General features: G+C 46.3%; 1 protein-coding gene across 3 annotated transcripts in view; it reads right to left on the reverse strand.

Annotated features, from left to right (window-relative positions):
• Window positions 1–19,021, reverse strand: part of LPIN3 (lipin 3) — a 679,959-nt gene that overhangs the window by 156,129 nt on the left and 504,809 nt on the right. For all 3 annotated transcript variants that reach the window (XM_069652299.1, XM_069652298.1, XM_069652300.1), the window contains exons 14-16: window positions 17,153–17,291; window positions 16,655–16,803; window positions 15,992–16,078 (exon numbers count right to left, since the gene is read on the reverse strand). In XM_069652299.1, the coding sequence (XP_069508400.1) occupies window positions 15,992–16,078; window positions 16,655–16,803; window positions 17,153–17,291 (375 nt within the window). The remainder of the gene's footprint in view (window positions 1–15,991; window positions 16,079–16,654; window positions 16,804–17,152; window positions 17,292–19,021) is intronic.

Below are 19,021 nucleotides of genomic sequence, written 5' to 3' on the forward strand. Positions count from 1 at the left end.
GCTGGACCACTTCGTCAACGGTATCCTTGAAACATTCATCAGTCATTTAGCTTTACACGCGTTTTTCATCACACGCGTTTAACAATGTTCGTTCCAGCGCTCGTTATAAATGTTGCCTATTACAACCTTAAGTTCAACACAGACCGGTCTTGCATCGGTCTCCCCAACTCATTGGCTGCATTGACCTTTCTGGCGCTTCTTTGTTCTTGAAGCCAAGGACAATACCAAGGCGGCTGCTGCTCCTCCCCGCCTTGGTCAGTTACACGGGAGGGCTTCTGGTATCTTTGACACACAATGTAGGATTCTTCAGCCTGGTTTCCTGGCCTTCTGCTTTTTGCCTCGAATGTTAAGGGTATTTCCCTCCTTGCGAACCCTTCTTGGTTTGCAGTCTATCTCCCCTCGTTCAGCTGCCGACTCTGAAACTGCTGTTCCTTAGTGTGCTTTGCCTTCCTTGGAGTATGCACCCATGTTCCGGCTTTTATCCATGTTGGGAAGTTGAATGGAAGTCAGGTGTGAGCGATTGTCACTAATTGCCTGACTTTGCCCGACCATAGCAGCAGGACATGTCAGGTACACTGCTCGGATGTGAGTCTGTTTTCTCCCAGAGCGGGTTGTCCGTGTGGAAGTGTTTGTGAAGGGAAAGGGGGAGGGTAAAGTTCCCACATATCCTACCTGGTAGAGTGGGGTAAATGTGTTACAGGTGTAGGGATACAGCATCTCGCCATCCGGTGTCACACTCCCACTCCCTGAAGACAACTCACCCAGGTGATCCTCCCGCACTGGTCCACCCCCAAGGTCTGGATCCAAAGGCGATGGCCGTGCCCTGACCACCGGCGAGAGAGATCCACAGGACTAGTGGGTGAGACTCCTTCTGGTTTCTCCCACTCCCCAGCATGGATGACATGCCATAAGCGACACAGGTAGAGTCTTCAGATAGTCCAGAACAAGGCCAAGCGGATAGTGTCTGGACCTCCACTCTTCACAAGGATAGCCGACCTACACAGAGAACTAGACATCGAGATGTTGGACGAACATCTAGCAAAGCTGAGTAAGAACTTATAAGGAATGGATCAGAATCCAAACCCTCTGATCAGAAGACTCACTGCCACCACTGCAAACCCTTTCGACCGCTACCTGCGGGCCATCACGCGAAGACCCTGTGAAACCATCCCTACTGTGTCAAGTTCACACAGACCATTAAGAATCCAAACCCACGACTGCATACTCAACCCGAGAAGATGGAGTAATGAGGCTAAAGCCTCGGTATCCAAAAATCACAGATGATGGATAATATCTATGAGCAAGGAGAAGAAAGAGGCGGAGCAACAAGTATGTGAGGCTTTGGCTGTTTCTGTATTCAGTTTCCAGTGCTGAGTCTCGTGGGTTGCTCGTGCATGTGATAACTCAGCTTCAGGACAGATCTCACTGGGAGCATAATGTTCTAAAGCAGAGATATCACATGCAGTCAATGAGCAGACCAGAGTGGCAACGCTCAGTCTTATTCCGACCCATTTCCTGCAACACAGTAAGTGAGGCTTTGGCAGTTTCTGGTTTCAGTGTCCCCCTGCTGAGTCTTGTGAAAGCGGTCTGCTTGCTGAAATGTGTATTACTCGTGCATGCAATAACTCTGCTTCAGGACAAATGCTGCTGGGACTGACCTGAGCAAGCTCCTGGGGAAAGATCTGTTCTAAAGCAGAGTTCTCGCACGCACGAGCAACCTGCACTTCAACAAGCAGACTGCTTGCTTTGAGCGCAGGATACTCATGCGTGCAAGAACTCTGCTTCAGAACAGATCAGCGAGTGTCCTGCTAACTCCTGAGATTGAGGACAGAGCAACACTCTGGCAAAACAGTTTTGCCAGAGCACCACTCCATCTTCTCCTGGCCCATTTCTTGCACTGCTAGTAAGCATTTTCCTATTCTCCCTTCAGGGATATCTGGTCAGCAGGACTTCCTCACTCCTTGATAGGAGGGGCACATCACTCCTGCCTTCCATCAGCTCATTTTCATTCTCGGGACTGTCCATGTATTCAATATATTGTCTTGTGACATACATCCCTGTGTCACTGTCCATCATCCTCTCCTCTGTATTCTGGGGTGCCAACGGCCAAAACCAGCGGCAGTTCCTTTTAACTTCTTCAACTTCTCCAGTGAGGGTCACCATTGTTCCTTTGGTTTTGGTTACTATCCATGGTGTTGGCTCATGAGGAAAGCACATCTTGTGAAGTGGTTGCTCATTGTGTATAAGCACCATTTCCCACTTGAATGCGGGAAGGAATTAACTGCCATTTTAGTAGTTTTCTTGCATCACCGGCTATTTACTCATCTTTTGCCATTGTGGTGTGGCTAACAGACCACTGTCGAGACTCATATTCTGGCATTATAGATCTAATCTTTCGGTTGAAGAAAAGCCTATGTAAACTTCTCCTGGTCGTGTGTGCCCAGTATGCAGTTGGAAAACTGGCGATTACAGATGCCAAGAATTCCCATTTATATGTGCTATGCATAACGCCTTACTAAATATCTGCATGAAACATTCTATGCAGCCATTATCCTTTGGCCAGCACGGGGTGATGCTGTGGTGCCTCGACCCCACAGAATTTCAGGAACTATCAAAATCTTTTCTTTGAAATGGAGTATCACTGTCAGTCCTCAACGATTGTGGAATGCCATGTGCAGCAAATAAGTCTTCCAACATGAAGAAGACTGTCAGATGTGGAAAGGAGGAAGTGCATTTCGGGATACCTAGCAAACTCATTCAGTAACTCCACAAAATGCTTATTCAGATGTATGGTCCTGTCATGCACTGAGTCCCTCCAGCTACTGTTTCCCTATTGCACGCACACCCACCTCTACCTCCGGTCCCCATTCAGAGCGGCAGCAGTTTGGTGTCCATTGGCCTCGTTCATGGACTGGTGTCAACTACCATTTGGGGAAATCACTCGCATCATATGGGACGTTTATGTCCGTTTCTTTACTGGCTACTTCCCTGGCGTATTGGTACAGGCAAGGTCAGGTGTCCCGTTGCTAAGCAGCCACATTCATTTACAGATCACGTGACACGGAAGGCCCGCTCACATGACATTGTTCCCATAGCGACAGGTTAAAAGCCCTGATTCCGTGCTCTACAGTGCTTAACAGCTGTTCCTGTTAGCACTGCTTGGCGTACTTCACGAACCTCGATTACTGGCTTCTTTGATCACGGACTACGGATTTCCTTTGCCTCACCCTTTGGATTGTTGTTGCCTCATAAACTGATCTTCTGTTACCTCGACCTACGGACTATATACTTGGATTCCTTCTGCTCATACCCTCGGATTTGTTGTTTTCTGCTTTTCCTGGATTAACCCGATTTCGGATCTGTTGCAAGGAATTCTTCTGGCTCCTCCCTTTTTTGCTACGACGCTTCAAGTTCCTTATTCCCCCCATTCCCGATTGCAACATCAAAGCATTTACAGGTACTTCCAGTGTTTGGTATGTTCAAATCCAAAGCGGTGACCAATCATCTACATCCTACTGCTGTCACCTTTACCATACACTGAGGGTACTCCTATTAACGCCCACCACGTTACCTGCCCCTGAGGTCCTGGTTAAAGTTGCACTCCTTCCACAACTAGCAGCCTGGGGTTTCCAGAATTCCGGGATTCCAGCATTCCAGTACCTATCACCTGTGGCCTCAAAGATTGCACAGGGAGTTATTTGATATCTCCCTGTGTGGTACTTGGGGACGGAGGCCTTTATAATCTACACGACTATCAAGTCTTGACAGGTCCCAAGATCTATACTCGCGGCTTGCTGCACAGCCGTTGCCCTGATGGGAGATTCAATGGGTGGAGGGCGCGCCTGCGAGCATGTCCCTTGACACTGTGCATGGAGAGAATTCACATATTTTTCTAATTCTGGAAACTATACTTTCGACCTCAAGCAGGTCTTTATCTTACTGGCTCTCTGGTGTCCAGTATGAGCAGTCTGCAGGACCTTTGGCACAAGGGAAGGTGGAATCAGTATCCCCATAAGAATTGCTCCTTCTGACCAAATTCTGAGTTCGGCCGACTCGCCATAGTCCTTGCATGAACCCTAAGTGTCTGATGTGTAATGAGCCTGGTCTGCCAGAAATTAATGCCACTGTCCAACTCAACTGTTCTCCTATTCGCTGCATACCGCTGTGTGCTGCCATGCCTTCAGCTATGTCTGCCAGAGAATGGACTTTGGATTGTCATCCTGCTGATAATGATGGCCAGGGCGTCAGCCTCTCGCCGCATGTTAAAAGGTGGCCAATGTCAAGGACGACTGTGATTGCATGGATCAGATGCCACTTTCTTGACCTCGAGAATGGGTCCCAGCTTCTACCAGAGTTCTCGGTCATAGCATGCAAGGATGGCTAGGATGTTTGAGTCCTTGACTGTAGATGCTGCAGTGGTAGTTATGTGTTTTCCAGCCGCATGCAGCTTCTTTCCCTCCAGGTCAGGCGCAACTGAGCAAGAGGATGATGGATTATACAACCTCTTCCTTGCAGCAGCAGAGACTACCGAGTCTGGCGCTGGATGGCCTCGCGAGGCATTTAGGAGCTGTATCCGGGTCCTATTTTTCTTCTCCAGCCTCTCCTTTTTAGTAGGTGCGGAAAAGGGGTTTTGCATCAGCTCCAGCTAGTCCTCCCAGACGTCATCCAGAAGCGGGACTGAGACCACAGTCTTTCTGGAGGATTCACTGTTCTGCAAAAGGAATCCCTCCTTTTTCTTTTAATCTCAAACCAGGTTGAAGAGCTTGGCCGCACAGGCAATCATCGTCTGGAAAGATCCCACTTCATCCAAGGGAGAGTCCCTAGATGGTAGATCTACATCTGGCAGATCACCATCTGCAGGGACGTAATCCTCAAATTCATCCGTACCCTGGGAACCATCAGTATCCGGGTTGGTGTCCATATTAATGTCTGTTCCTGTCAGCACAAAGCCCTCTACAATAGGGGGGCATGGAACAGGAGGTGGCTGCAGAATTGCAGGCACTGGAGGAGGTGGTGCCAGGTGGGTCCGAGACCGTCTTGGTGAACTGGTCACAGGAGCCAGGCCCAGAACCACATGAGGACCAGGATCCACAGGTGGTAGGCGCGGCTGAATCTGAGACCACAGAGTGGAGACTTGACAAAATGTCCAAAGAAACATCTTTTGGCAGTGGATCTCGGAGCCTGAGGCGTCAAGATTAGTGCATGGGGCCAGGGGCTCAAATGGAGAGCATGCTGAAGCAGGTGTGCAGGCTCCGGAGTCGGCTGCGGAAGTAGGCCAACCCCAATCTTAATAGGGGTGGGCTGATGTCTTCAAAAACCTCTTCCTAATCTGACAGGATGGAAGGAGTGGAGACTAGGGCTGGATACACTACCATGGGAGGCCTACCAGGGTATGTGGCAGGCACCTGAGGGGCCCTAGTGGGCTTTGGCAGAAAAGAGATCTGGTGGTGCCTCCCTCTCTGGAAGGTGCAGGCAGAGGCGCACCTAGAGAAGGTAGTGTGGACAGAACATACCCAGCCGGGTGTGACGGAAGCCTTGGAGGTCATGCTACCCTTGAGATAGCCATTGTGACCGCAGGGATGGTGCCTGTAGTCATCGGCCAGCCTGTAGATGTGACAAAAACCAGTACCGCCAGCCTGACGGTGTCGTTGACTGAGTCAACTATTATTTAGATAACAGTCCTGGGGTCGTCGACGAAGACATCTTTGGGGTAGTCGATGATGCTGTCGACGATGAAGAGATGCTTCTTCTATGGAGTTGACGAAGGAGGGGACGATCTCCGGCCCTCCAAAGATTGGGTTTCTTTGGTACCCGTGTCGATCCAGATGACTGATACCACAGCCGTGGTGCTAGTCAACGAGGAAGTTGGAGCATGCAACAACTTTATCCTTTTAGGTACCTTCCCTTTGGAAGCATCCTCAAAGGATCTTGACCTCTTGCTAGAGAGAGTACGCTCCTTGGGCCTGCTAGCCCTGGCAGAGGAATGGCTGCACACAGACGCCGAGTCAGAGGTCTTGCCTTCGTCCGGCCATGACACCAGCCTCTGTTGGCGATCCTTGCTCGTCTTAGTGGAGAAAGACTGGCAGATGAAGCATCCAACCACATTGTGATTCCAGGAACAGGCAGATGATACACTTATGGTGGTGGTCTTCTATGAAGACCTTCTGACTGCATCTGGAACAGGCCTTGAAGAACCTCTTCTCGGCATTCGACATGGCACGTGTACTAGGCCCAAAACTCCATTCACGGCCTCACACAGCGTAGCGATACAACAGAAGGTGGGATCGAGAACAGCAACGGATTCCCGCTGCAGACATGTCACATCGGTGACGGATTGAAGAAAAATGCAAAGAAAATATATCAGAATAGGCCAAATACTAGAGGAAATCGAGGAGCGAAACTCTAGCACTCCCAACACGAAAACGTGTGGTAAAAATCTGCACATGAACACCAGGGATGGAACTAAGGAGATGGTTGAGGTAGTATGACCCAAAGTGATAGCAACAATCTATACAAGCGCGATGCAGTTTTTAGCTTAAAGCTGAACTATTTTATTTTACCGAGGATTCCCAGCCTGTACGGGGCATATTCCTAGCATGTGAATCCATGTAAGACCCCATGCTGGAGAATAAGGGTCACTCTCTCTTGGTATTTTTAGTACTTTGTCTCGATTGGGACAGGTATGAATGCTCCCATAATGATTGTCACTTTCTCACTTGGCATCTTCAATACTTCTTGTTGAATGAGACGAGTAGGAGCGTTCCAGTAATGCTCATCTCTCTTTTGTCCCTTCTCCCAGGTCTCCCGTATTCCCAGTTATATGTTTTGTGTAGGGGTAACATTACTGGGGTACTAGGTGGATTGGGACCTTCTTCTCTTTGGTTCAGAACAGCTTCTCTATTTACCAATGGATTGGATTGCTGCTTCGTTGCTCTTTCCTTCGCTTCATTCTCTGATAAATCTTCATCGTTAGTATCAGCGTTGTTTATGGACCAATAGGTCCACTGTGTCTCGCCTGTGGTCACACCACCACTTTTGCTCCCCTTGAGGTCAGGACACCTTCCAGGTACGTCCTCTCTTAGCGTTCTCGGTCGCTTACTCTTTTCAACGCAGTGCATTGGTGAGTCGCTGTAGTTCTCTCTACCACTTGGTATGCACTCTCCTTGCTTCAGGTTTCAGAGTCCTTTCTCCTTCCCAAGCGTTGCTTTGGTGTTTTCGCTAGATTCTCCTCCTTGCCACGGATGGCACATGTCCAGAACTTTCAGCTAGGCAGTGCAAGTTGATATGAAATTCGCAGTCTCTCTTTCGCTCTCTCTCTCCATCTGCCTCCCTCCAGTGCCCCACCTTCCTGTTTTATGATGTTCTCCTGTGGCTTCCCTGGTATAATGTGCAAGTCCTTTTCTTTCGGATACTCATTCAATATGGTTTTACCGATGATCCTCGCCCCAGTTTCCTTTAAGCTTTCGTTCATAGACATTAATGGTACAACCTATATTTTTTTTTCTTTTTCAGGTCTTCATTCTTCGGATCTTGTGGTGTATTGTTAAGTTTAGGGAGTTCCTCAGTGGAAGGGGAGTTCTTGTTCCCAAAGGGCAGTCTCTCCCAACGAGCTCCTTGCTTGCCTCTACCCCGAGGCCCACCTCCCTAGACTCACAAGCAAAGACTCCCCATTGTGGAGAAGTGACGGATTCCTGCAATTCATCACAAGTCTCTCTCCTGAATTTCACGCATCTGAGTAGTTACCTATTTTACACTGGTTATTGAATCAAATGATTTCTTTCTTTTAAATGTTAATGCATATAACAGTTTTATAGTAAGTGTGTGACAATATCTGCCTGTATGTTTTACTGGAAGGTCTACCATAGAAATCGTGTTCAGCTTCTTAGACCAGTGCTGAAAATTACTCTCTCTGCTTTGGACTTGCTGTAATCCTTCCTGAAAGATAGAACTCAGAAGGTGAAGTTGGGGAGTTCCATCTCTTCCAGCAGCCTGACCTGTGGAGTACCACACGGATCAGCCTTGTCCCCCGTTCTCTAAAACATATGCACCCTTTGGTGCAGGTTATAGAGAAGTGGGGGCTGCAATGCCAAATGTATGCAGGTGACATCCAGATTCTAATTGGGGGGGATTTGGGGATGCATTGGTAAAAGAGTCTGGGTGCAGAACAGCATTGGCAGTAAGACTGTGGTTTATATTTGAATGTAGGAAATTCTGAAGTTCTCCCCCCTAGGCTGTTCTACTGAACCCCACACTGATTTTCTTGGCTTTCTAATCTGCCTGCTCAGTGGTAGTGGCAGTGGCCAGGAACCTTGGTGAAATGATAATCCACTTTTTTCCCACCAATTGGTGCGGTTGTTAAAAATGCACACTTTCACCTCTACAACATGGTTACATGTCTTTTTAATGACTAATTGAACAACAAATGCACATAACGAACATTTCAAAACAACAAGCGCCCCCGTTTCCCATCCCTAAAAATTCACCCCAACCGTTTCCCCACAAGATTTAACCCTGTACCCCACCGCCACATACATTTTCGTTATGTTTTTCGTTGTAAGATTTTCATCATATTTGCATTCTTCATAAACTTTTCGTTATAAAGACTGCACACCTACAACATCAGTCGGTGCAATAGATTACTAGAAAAGGGAGAGCTTAAGACCATAGTCCAGGCAGTGGTATTATCTAGATTATATGACTGCCTTTCAATCTATTTAGGCATCGCCAAAAAAAGCACTACTAAAGCTTCAAGCATTACAAAATTGTGCTGGCAGAGCAATATTTTGTCTAAGAAAATCGGATCATATTTCTCACTATCACATGGAACTAGGTTACCTACGGTTTGAAGATCTGATTCAGATCGGAGTCCTTACACAGCTCTAGAAGAATTAGGAAAGGGGCTTCAACCAAGTACCCATCATATATACCTCAGCAATACATTCCGACACTATCTTAAATCCAGACTCGGCACCTATTTGTTATCGGAAAATTTCACAAGACATTTTACGGAAACAGACTTGATGTGGGTTGTGGGAAAAACTGCCAATACATATCAGAAAGAGCACCGTGTTACAAGATGGGATTGAAACAGCATTTTCATTCTTTTTACATTCCGTATTGAATTAACCGGGTTGGGTGAGCTGTTCTATTTATTCTGTCTTTGCATCTGTTATTTATTGCATTTGACTATGTGTATTTTGAACAGCGCCTTAAAACTGTTTTTTCTGCTAATTAGTTTACGCTTAATAAATGTATTTACTACTGGACTACTGTGTGTTCTAAAGGCCTAATAAATCATTGTATATTTTTGTACTTGCCAGTCCAACTGAATTTGTAGTGTTCCGTGCAGATTAATTTTAGCCATAGACCACTCTCATCTCTAGTGAGTCTGAGCCTTACCGCCATGCTAACTTACCTTGACTGGGTTGGCTAGACTTCAGGGTATTCCCTTTTCACCATAATAGGTTGGCCTCCCATAGTCCACCCGCAGGGTGGATTTTGGAAATCCATCTGAACATTTACATCTCCAAGGCAAAGCACTTAAAGGGCTTCCCTTTCTATTTGGGAATCTGTTCTGCCAGTGTCGGGGCCTTACTTGCAAAGGCTATGATATGTCTCATGCCTTCCTTGTCAACCTGAACCAACGCCCCTAGACCAATGAGGCTGGTATCAACCATGATTTCCTATGGACTCTTGGGATCGAAGAAAGCCATGCCCATCCCTTTTGCCAAGGCCAGTTTGGCATCCTCACAAGACTTTTGAGTTTGCACATTTCATTCCCAGTCATGCTCCTTAATGAGGTTCCTAAGAGGGTCAGGGATACTGGCTAGATTTGGGATGAACCTCCCAAAGAAGCTGATCATACCCAGGAAACTACGTACTTCCGACTGCATTTTGGCAGCCCAACATTTTTGACATCCTCAATTTTCTGGTGATCTACAGAAACTCCCTTGTCCAGAAATATGAAACCGAAGAAACAAACTCTTGGCATTAGAAAAAGACTATCCTTTTCATGGAGTGTAAGTCATTCCTATTGCGTTTTGGAGTTTATTACGACATTGTCACTTACATAAATTAACCCTTGTAGTCCAGTGAGGATAAACCTGCCAAATGTTGAAAAACCTCTGCCGCAGACACCCCAAAATGCAGCCTCTTCTATCAGAAGAGTCCTACATTAATGGAAAGGGTTGTGATGGGGCGAGACTGTGGATCTAGCAGTATCTGGTGGTATCCAGAATGAAGATCAATGGTGTTGAAGACACCTGCCCCTTGGAGATTAGCCAGTATGTCACTTAGTTTTGGGGTAGGATGCAGTTTGCCAGATCACGCTATTGGGGATCGGCAGGTCCACATATATCCAGACTTCACCCAGTTGGTTTGGGGACCCCACATTCGGGATACCGATGGGTTGGGCCTACTTACCCACTTTAGGATGTCTGTGCCTTCAATTCTGGCTAACTCATCTTCGACATTCTTCCTCAAGTATAATATAATGCAGTGATGCCTCAGGGTAACCAGTTTTATCATAAGGTCTATGTAATCTTACTTCTTGGTTCCATAGACACCACACCTCGAAACAAATCTTAATTGGATCACAATCCAGCTATGCCTGCTGGATAGATTCGAAAGCAAAATGTTCTAGGCCAGGTCTTCGGCAGCATTACAGCTGAAAAGTGAATTCTTGACCCCAGATGCAGCATAAAAAGTAACCAGCGTTGTCGCTAACATGCTCCACCCGAGTGCAGAATATGCCTTCAAGTGGCAATGGGTTTCGTAGGCGTAAATTCGTAGTTTTGGGTTTCACTAGGCATGGAATGGTCTGCAGTTGTATGTACTGGTATGTGTGCTGAAATGATCTTGAGCTTACAACCAGGCTGTCGCTTTTTTCCTTTGACACCTGCCAGATCACAGATATAAAGAAAACCTCTTCCACATTAAGTGCATTGTCGATACTGGTTTTCATCTGGTGACCCTTTGCCGATCACTGCTACTTTAGCTGGATGCTATTTTGTCCGAGGTAACTATTTCTGTAATGAGTGAGGGGGGCCATGGTGCTCTGCATATATTTTCAAAACTGTTCCGTATTCTGCAGCAGCTGCATTGCCTGCCTCCCATCCTTGTGCGAGTCAACGCTACTCTGCAGTAGCGCACCCTGCGCGTGCCTTTGGGGCCCATTTTCATATGTGTACCTCCTCCATCTTGAAGCCTTTTATGGAATCACCCATGCTGTTTGCTTTATGTAGCCAGTTCATGTGCTCGTGCAGTCTCCAATATCTGAAGTGATGTCAACCCCTGTTCCTTCAGAACTGGTTTGCATATTTGGGAGGCAAAACTGGATGATTTCCCCTTCGATTGCCCCTACGTTATCTGGGAAAGCACAAGTCGCAGCCAGATGCCTGTCGGTGTAGAAGGCATCAAGGAATTCAGTTAGGCCCGGACTCGCCTGTCGGAGTTGAAACCTCTCCTAGTCTACGTTCACCATAGGGGTGAAGTAATTTGTCAGGGTGTTACCTGTGGAAGTGTAGGTAGCACAACCGATGGAAGAGTTTTGTACATCTTGTGAACCACACTCTTGCAAACAACGCTAGCAAAGATGAATTATTGTCATGGTAATCTACTGAAGTGGCGGCAAAGAACAAATATAGCCTTTCTTCCCAAAACACCCATTGTGTTCCTAGGGTGGCTGGCAGGTCATGTACTGTGCAGCTATGGAATTGAGTTCTGGGCTCTCTTGGGCTTGTGGCCACAGACATGTGGACGACGACACCACATCGTCTTCTACTAATCCAGCCCCCTCTATGCAGTATGCATGTGCAGGTCGGGTGTCCCTTAAGAACAGCACAGTAATGTAGGAGTCACAGCTGCGCTGGCATTCTTGTGGGAAAGACTCACAACTGCAGGAACCACACAAGCATCCAAAGAATAAGGGGCATAGGCAGTCAATCCACCGTGCCTGGGAAGGCCCAAACCTGCAAATGTTACCTGTGTCCCCACCAGTTGCCACAGCAGGTGATGAAACAAGGTTTGGTGTTGGACTTCTTTGCGATGGCGCTGCAGTGTTCAACATGGTTACCTGCCGAAACACCTAGACGTGCCTGTGGTGTGCAGAGGTGTAGTCATGGCCAACTACTAAACGTGATGCTGTGCAATACTGCACCTTCGCCAACAGTGTTACAATTTGCCATGGTCTGAATTGTGAGACACCTGGAGGCGTCTCACCCGCTAGTCCCCAGGGATCTGTCATTTAAGTGGCCAGTACATAGCCATCACTTTTGGATCCTGTTCCTGGGGGTGGCCCAGTGCGGGAGGATCACCTGGATGAGAGGTCTTCGGGGAGTGGAAGTGGAACACCGGAAGGTGAGATGTGGTATCCCGTTCCCTATAACACCTTTTCCCCATCCTACCAGGTAGGATACCTAGGAACTCAACCCCCACTTTCCCGACACAAACACTTTCTCACGACAGTCCACCGGGAAAGACTAACACCAGAGCCGTATAGCTGACATGTCACAACAGCATGCTCAGGCAAGGTCAGGCAATTATAGATTATTACACACCTGACCTCCATCACACTTTCCCACACGGATAAAAGGCGCAGCATGAAAACACACTTGGAGCGAGGCAAAACGCACAAGCAGACAGCAGTTCCAAGATGGCAGTTTAATACAAGGAGAAAGATGGCGAGACCAGAGAGTACCCTTGACCTCTAAAGACCGTTACTTTCGTGAGCCTTTGAAACTCAGAAACCAAAGACCAAGAACGAATGTGGATGAAACCTCCATAGTGAGTCGGAGGTACCCAGAAACTTCCCGCGTCGATAAACCAGGCCGGGAGGGATGAGCGATTGCCGCTGTGGTACTTTCCTTGGCTCCTACAAAAAAGCAGCGTCAGAAAAGACAGCACAGCAGGTGTGTCGGAGAGACCAATACCAAACCAACTTGTGTTTTGAACCAAGGTTACACGCAACTTTGTATTAAGAGAACAGTGGGTGAGGCATTGGCGATAAACGGCACAAATATAATTGGAACCAAAGGAGTAATTGAACTTTACATTTGAACTTTGGGACACCAACAAAAGATACCATACATAGAGTGGTTCAGTGCCACATGGGCGCTCTTTCCAAAGTATCTTTCAGGTATCCAACTGATGAGTGTGATAAAAGGAATATTGAAATCGAAGTGGTCATGCAATGGGTCAAGGAAAACCTTGTGCACATTCGAAAGTCTCCGATAGTTTAATATACTTTGCAATTGGTTTGAGCCCGGCTGAGAGAGTCTGAGCGAGATCTGAGCCCGGCTGAGTGGGATCCAGGGTGAACTCCCTACTTGAACACAGGTGAAAGGAAAAGAAGGTTTACTTAATGCTTTTGTATAGTTGGCCCTCTGAGTCAAGAGACTTGCAAGAAATAGAGACACTTGGACACAAAAGGTCCTGAACTGTGGAAATTGAACCACATCCTCGTGCTGCAGATGCCAGAGTGTGCTTTGCTCGAGTGAGCCGCCTTGCCCCGTGCTGAAAACATGGGGAAGGAAGGCCAACGGCCAGAGCATCCTGGCCTATCATTTTGTGAATACGTTTCTTTTTCATGAACATTACCCCCGCAATATTTGAAAATTAGTAGTAAGGATTGGCAATAGTTTTTTTTTTTTATAGTATAGACCCTTTTGATTTGACAAGACTCCACTAGGACTGCGTTATTTGATGGTCGTACCTTGCTCCCATCTGTAGATTTAGGTTTAGATGGGCATTTATCATACCCTTGCAAAAGTTCAATAAACACCCTTGAACTGTGGTCACTTGTGTTGGTCTAACTCTTGCCACAATGCGTTCCTTACAGAATGCACGGACGGACCTCTGATTTAAGTAACACGTACACTCCATTGAATGGTACCAATGATGCGACCCGTAAGAGCGGCTCCTTTTTATTAATTTTCTAAATCACGTTTGGCAACGGTTAATGCAGCAGGGGGCTACACCACTATGGTCATATGGGCTGTAGAGAGAGTAGCAAGAGGTCAGCTATAATTCCAACTGAAGCCCTTCTAAAGATCAACAACTGAACTGTGGTGTCTCTCCACGCCCCGTAATATTTATGCCGTTCCTTTATTGAGACTTATTAAATCCTTTGGGGCTACTAAATTTCATTGAAGAGGACACGACTGAAGCCAAGCATTGTTTTTAATGCCTGCTGGCAATTCAAACTTGGATGCGGGATAATTGCTTGAAACTGAATTCAGCCAAATTAGAGATACTAGTGCTTGGTTACCAGTCTAGGGCTTGTCATTTATTACTTGATCTGCAGACCTAGGGAATACACTTCCAAATCCTGCATTCCAGCCATAAACCTCTGAGTCCTGCTCGATTCCAACCTTTCTTTAGCAACTCTGCTTAGTGCAGTGGTGAAGCCTTTTTTCTATTGGACCCATTTTAGTTGTACAGGACTAGACAATGCCAAAAAAATGCTGGACCTGTAACACACTGCATCTTAGCCCACTATGTGCACGACTAGGAGGGAATGGTTGAGGCGGACTTGTTGGGCACAACTTCGCCAAGAAGATCCAAGAGGGACAACAAAAACAAGTTCAACCTCCTATGGCTTAAAAGAACAGGCTTTAGGCTTTCGTAGTCGACAACAGTACTCACAAGTTACTGTCACCAACTGCACAGTTAGCCGACCCTTGGTGAACTCCAGGGGTGGATGACTACAGGTAGCCTACCTAGCAGCTGTTCATATGCTGCCTGAAGCAGCTGCTGCAGCACAGATTCACTTCCAGGGGAAAACATTGCAACATGTGGGGCTCTATTCTCTAATCGCACTCTTGTGAGCAGCGTCACAAAACAACCTCTACATAGGGCCCACGATACGGAAGCAGCCAAAAAGACACAGTAAGTCAGTGAATTTACATGCAGAGAGACCGGAAGCTGGCTTTGAGCTTCCACAAGGACACACAGATGAGGTGCTCCACACCTAAGTACAGGCTCCTTATCCGCAGGACTGAAGTTCGCGAATGCTGTTTACGCTCCACCTTAATGCAGGTACTTCCTCTGAGCCAACCAAACCCAGTCACTGCATCGTGGCAAGCCACTCTCCCTGTGAAAGGTCCCAGGTAAGCTTGTTGCTAGTTTGTTATATAGAAAGGTCCACACAAGGTTTATAAGTAAACACATTCTACAGGGAGAGAGCGAGAAAGCCCTGACGTATCCAGCAATGCAATACTCCAAGCAACCACCACACTCTGAATTTTCCCCTCTAGATAATTCCAAAGTCAAAGTAAAAAGCCTGTAACATAACTGCTATCTGTGGAACAAGGTCCCACACGTTCTTCTAGCCAGTATTGGTCAGGCATTGTAGAGACACCCAACAAGCATTCTGATCAGTGACAAAAGGGGTAGCAATGCATGTGAAACAGTGTGGCTCATGCCATTGCTGTCCTTCGCTGCAGTAAATGCATAGAATGATAAAAGATGCTTCTGTGAATTGTGCATAGCCCTGCACCTCACAGGAGCAGGGGGAATTGCTGGACAAACTAGCACAGGGAAAAGAGCATCTGAATAGGTTCATCTACAATGTGCACATTCACATCCCCTATGTGAATGCTCTGCACTGATTTTTTCCCAGCACGTCCACTTCTGTGGATAAAAGCTTTAAGGAATCCAGTAAGGAAGTCTAAGCTTTAAGAAATCCAGTCTCTGGACTATCAAATCTTTTGTAGACCCTGTGGCAAGCCTGGCATTAGGATGAAAATCAAGGACAGAGTGGGCTTAATCAGCAGGCAAGTGAAAATGGACTTGCCTTTTTAGGATGCCCATTGAAGCCAGAAAAGGTTATCCATCTTAGCAATAGGGTCAAGCAGAGAGAATCGCTGCAAAAACGTACATCTCACTTTCTGTTTTCCAACTCGTTTCACTAACCTTGGCGCAACCTTTCCCTTTGGTCCCTTACTGACAAGACCCAACATTGAGATGCAGGAGTGTTTCCATTAGTACTCACAGATGGATTTTGTTGTACAATTTTGCAATTCCTTGATGAGTCCAGTCTTTCCCCAGCTGTGGTAAAATGTGTCCCAAAGCGTCAGACCTGCAATAATCAGGAGAAAGTCAGGTGTAAAACTTAAATACAGACGTTTTGTATTATTAGAAAATATACGTATTCATGAAGCTGTGTATGAACATTTAGGATGGCTACATTATCATGGATTTCAATAGAAACAAAGCAACCAGTTTCCGAAATACAGCAACAAAGGAAAGACTCCATGTTGACATAAAATACTGGTGACATTAGATCTCCAGTTCAGTAACGCCTAAATTCAATCCCTGATCTTCCTTCACCAAGCCATTTGGAACATACGCCAAAGAAATCATGCCCCACAGCAATCAGTTTACAGCAACGTGGAATGTCCAAACATTGTTACAATAGATATACTATAGCTCATCAGAACAGGGAGAGTGAGATTCACTTCTGAATAGAGGCAGACTGCCATTTAGGTACACTGTTACATGTCTTAATTGGTCAGTGACTTGGAAAGACCTGTAGGCCTAGGGAACAGTGACTAACAATTGGTCCCCCTAAAGCCCCAACAGCCTTGCAATTCTCTCTTGCCAATACCCCAGCCAGATTCCAGGGAACAGAAGTTAGAAGAGAATCCCATCCTACTTGGTGATGGTGCCATCAATGTCAGAGATGACAACTTTGTCGTCCCAGTTCCATAGGTATATTGTAGCACTGCAACGGCAGGTGCCCTGGTATTGCGTGGTAACACTGAATACAGCATCATTGGCACCATCCCTCAGGTTCAAGAAGCTCTGTGAAGAGAAAAAACTCACTGAATGAACTGTTATAGATTTCCATGGTTGAACAGCTCACAACCCCCTCTTGCACTCTCCCCAATCCCTCTCCGCACCAAGTAATACACAGGACTGTTCCTTAAATACTGTAGCCAAATTGAGCAAATTACATTGCCTGCCATTCCACAGTCTTCCCTCTGCACCAATATGTTCTTGTCGCAAGTTGATGAACTGACAAACCCATTGTTCAATATATTTTTACATAAACCTGTGAGCTAGAATTCTCTTTACACGTTCTGCCTGGTGACCAGATATCACGCACATTTCATCAGAACACTTCGACAAAAGGCAAGAAATGTAAGCTTACGATTTGTTGGGATGAGAGACGGAGAGATTTTTTATAGGTGGGAGGAAAGGCTGGCTCAATGGGTTCTTGGGTTAAGGGCTTCTCTTTCGATCTCTGAGATGTGGACTCATCCTCACTGGAGCTTCGGTTTTCCCTCTGTCTGAGAAAGAGACAAATGTTTCTGTGTGCATAAAAACAAACTAGCGTCTCAATGAATATCAGGCAACTCCGCTGTCTTGTATGCAAGTTGTCCATTTTTAGGGTACAAATTGCAGGTATGAATCAATTCCCTCTCCAAATAACAATATGCACATTTCACCACAAAACATTTTAATGTCGGTGTGAAAAGAATCACACTAATACATGTTGGCTGTAACCAAAACGGTGCCAGCTGTTGCCAAAAGACTGCATGAGGGCAGCAATTATTTTCTCCATGCATGAAGGTAAGTTGCCCCTCTCACCCCCACGCATGAAGCAGACTGCTCCCCCATACATTAAAGGCAGGAAGGTAATCCCCCTCTTCCCCCACCCAGATGCATTGATGCATGATATTCTCCCCACGCCTTGCATGAAGGTAGGCTTGGCAGGTGTACATTCTCAATGGTGTAGTACAATAATTCCAAAGAGCAAGAACAAGGAAAAGTTTGAAATCACTGTATTTAAGTGTACTGGTAACAATGCTAGTGCCTCAAAGTCTGAAGAGAACTTTGTTCCTTTGCACACTATGATGGTTTCCTTGGTCACTCTTGCATGCATGCACCATTGCTCTCGTTTGGATGGGAGGGGGTGCACACTGAGCCAGGAGATAGGAAGGATGCTACCCTGTATCGTATTTTGTCAAAATTTAGAAAACAAAAAGGGAATCAAAGTTAATCTTCAGACCTCTTTGGGTTAATCTTTGTGACAGGTCAGATTCTATTCCCCTTGTTTGCCCCATCTTCTCGCAATGTTCTGATTTATTATCAGTAAAACTGTTCGACGTTCCTTCCGGTCGGCCTTGGATATTGTCACTTTCATTTGCAGAATGCTTGCTCGTCATGTACTTGCTGGTTTGCTTCAGGCTGTGCTTTTTAGTCTGCATCCCTGGTGTTCTGGAACAGATGGGGGTTGTAGTTGGAGTACTTAAAGTACATGGATGGATTGTTGACTCACCCATGCCTCTTGGGACAGACACTTGTACCGATAAGTAAACTACAGTGCAGTGATGGCTGTGATCAATGGTGCTTTGCCTTTAGGCACACGCTTCCTACTGCCACCACTATTCTGCATTCATTCCACCTTTTTCTAGCTCCATTACGATTACTGTTGGCTAGGGACTGGAATGTTCTTGGGTGTGCTTTTCTGGGCTTTTTGTCCCCAACTTGAATTTCTCATGCTTGGAACCCATTTTGGCATGTTGAGTGTCTGCGGTTGTATTCGGTTTGTCCAACCTTTTTCTGATTGTCAGCATTTGCAATTGCTGGGTATTTTGCTCTGCCAGTGACCCAACCTGGGGAAAACTTGCTGGCAGGAAGACCAATCAATCGTTTGAAAGAGGCAAAACCCTGCAGTTCAAGTTACTATTGACCTTAGGCAGAAATCGCTGCTTAAACCATTGCAGCACAGTCAGTGCCACTTCAAATTGCCTGCTCGAGCATTTAGTTGATGAAGCAGTTAATCCCCCAGCTGCCCATTACCCCTGGGATAATAACATGGATGCCTTCTCATGCAAATACCAAGTTTGTGTAGAAATGTAGACAAATGGAACTCCATCCATTGAACTCAAGTTCTAGATTTTTATTGGGGACGATTTCAATGGTTTATAGTCATAAAATCGAATACAAAAATGCCGAAAGTCAAAAAATCAAAAAAATGTCGAGAAAAAGTCGAATTTCATTTTTATTACGTGTT

Source organism: Ambystoma mexicanum, chromosome 3p (genome assembly GCF_040938575.1).
Source record: "Ambystoma mexicanum isolate Mex_15411 chromosome 3p, UKY_AmexF1_1, whole genome shotgun sequence".
Classification (NCBI taxonomy): Eukaryota; Metazoa; Chordata; class Amphibia; order Caudata; family Ambystomatidae; genus Ambystoma; species Ambystoma mexicanum.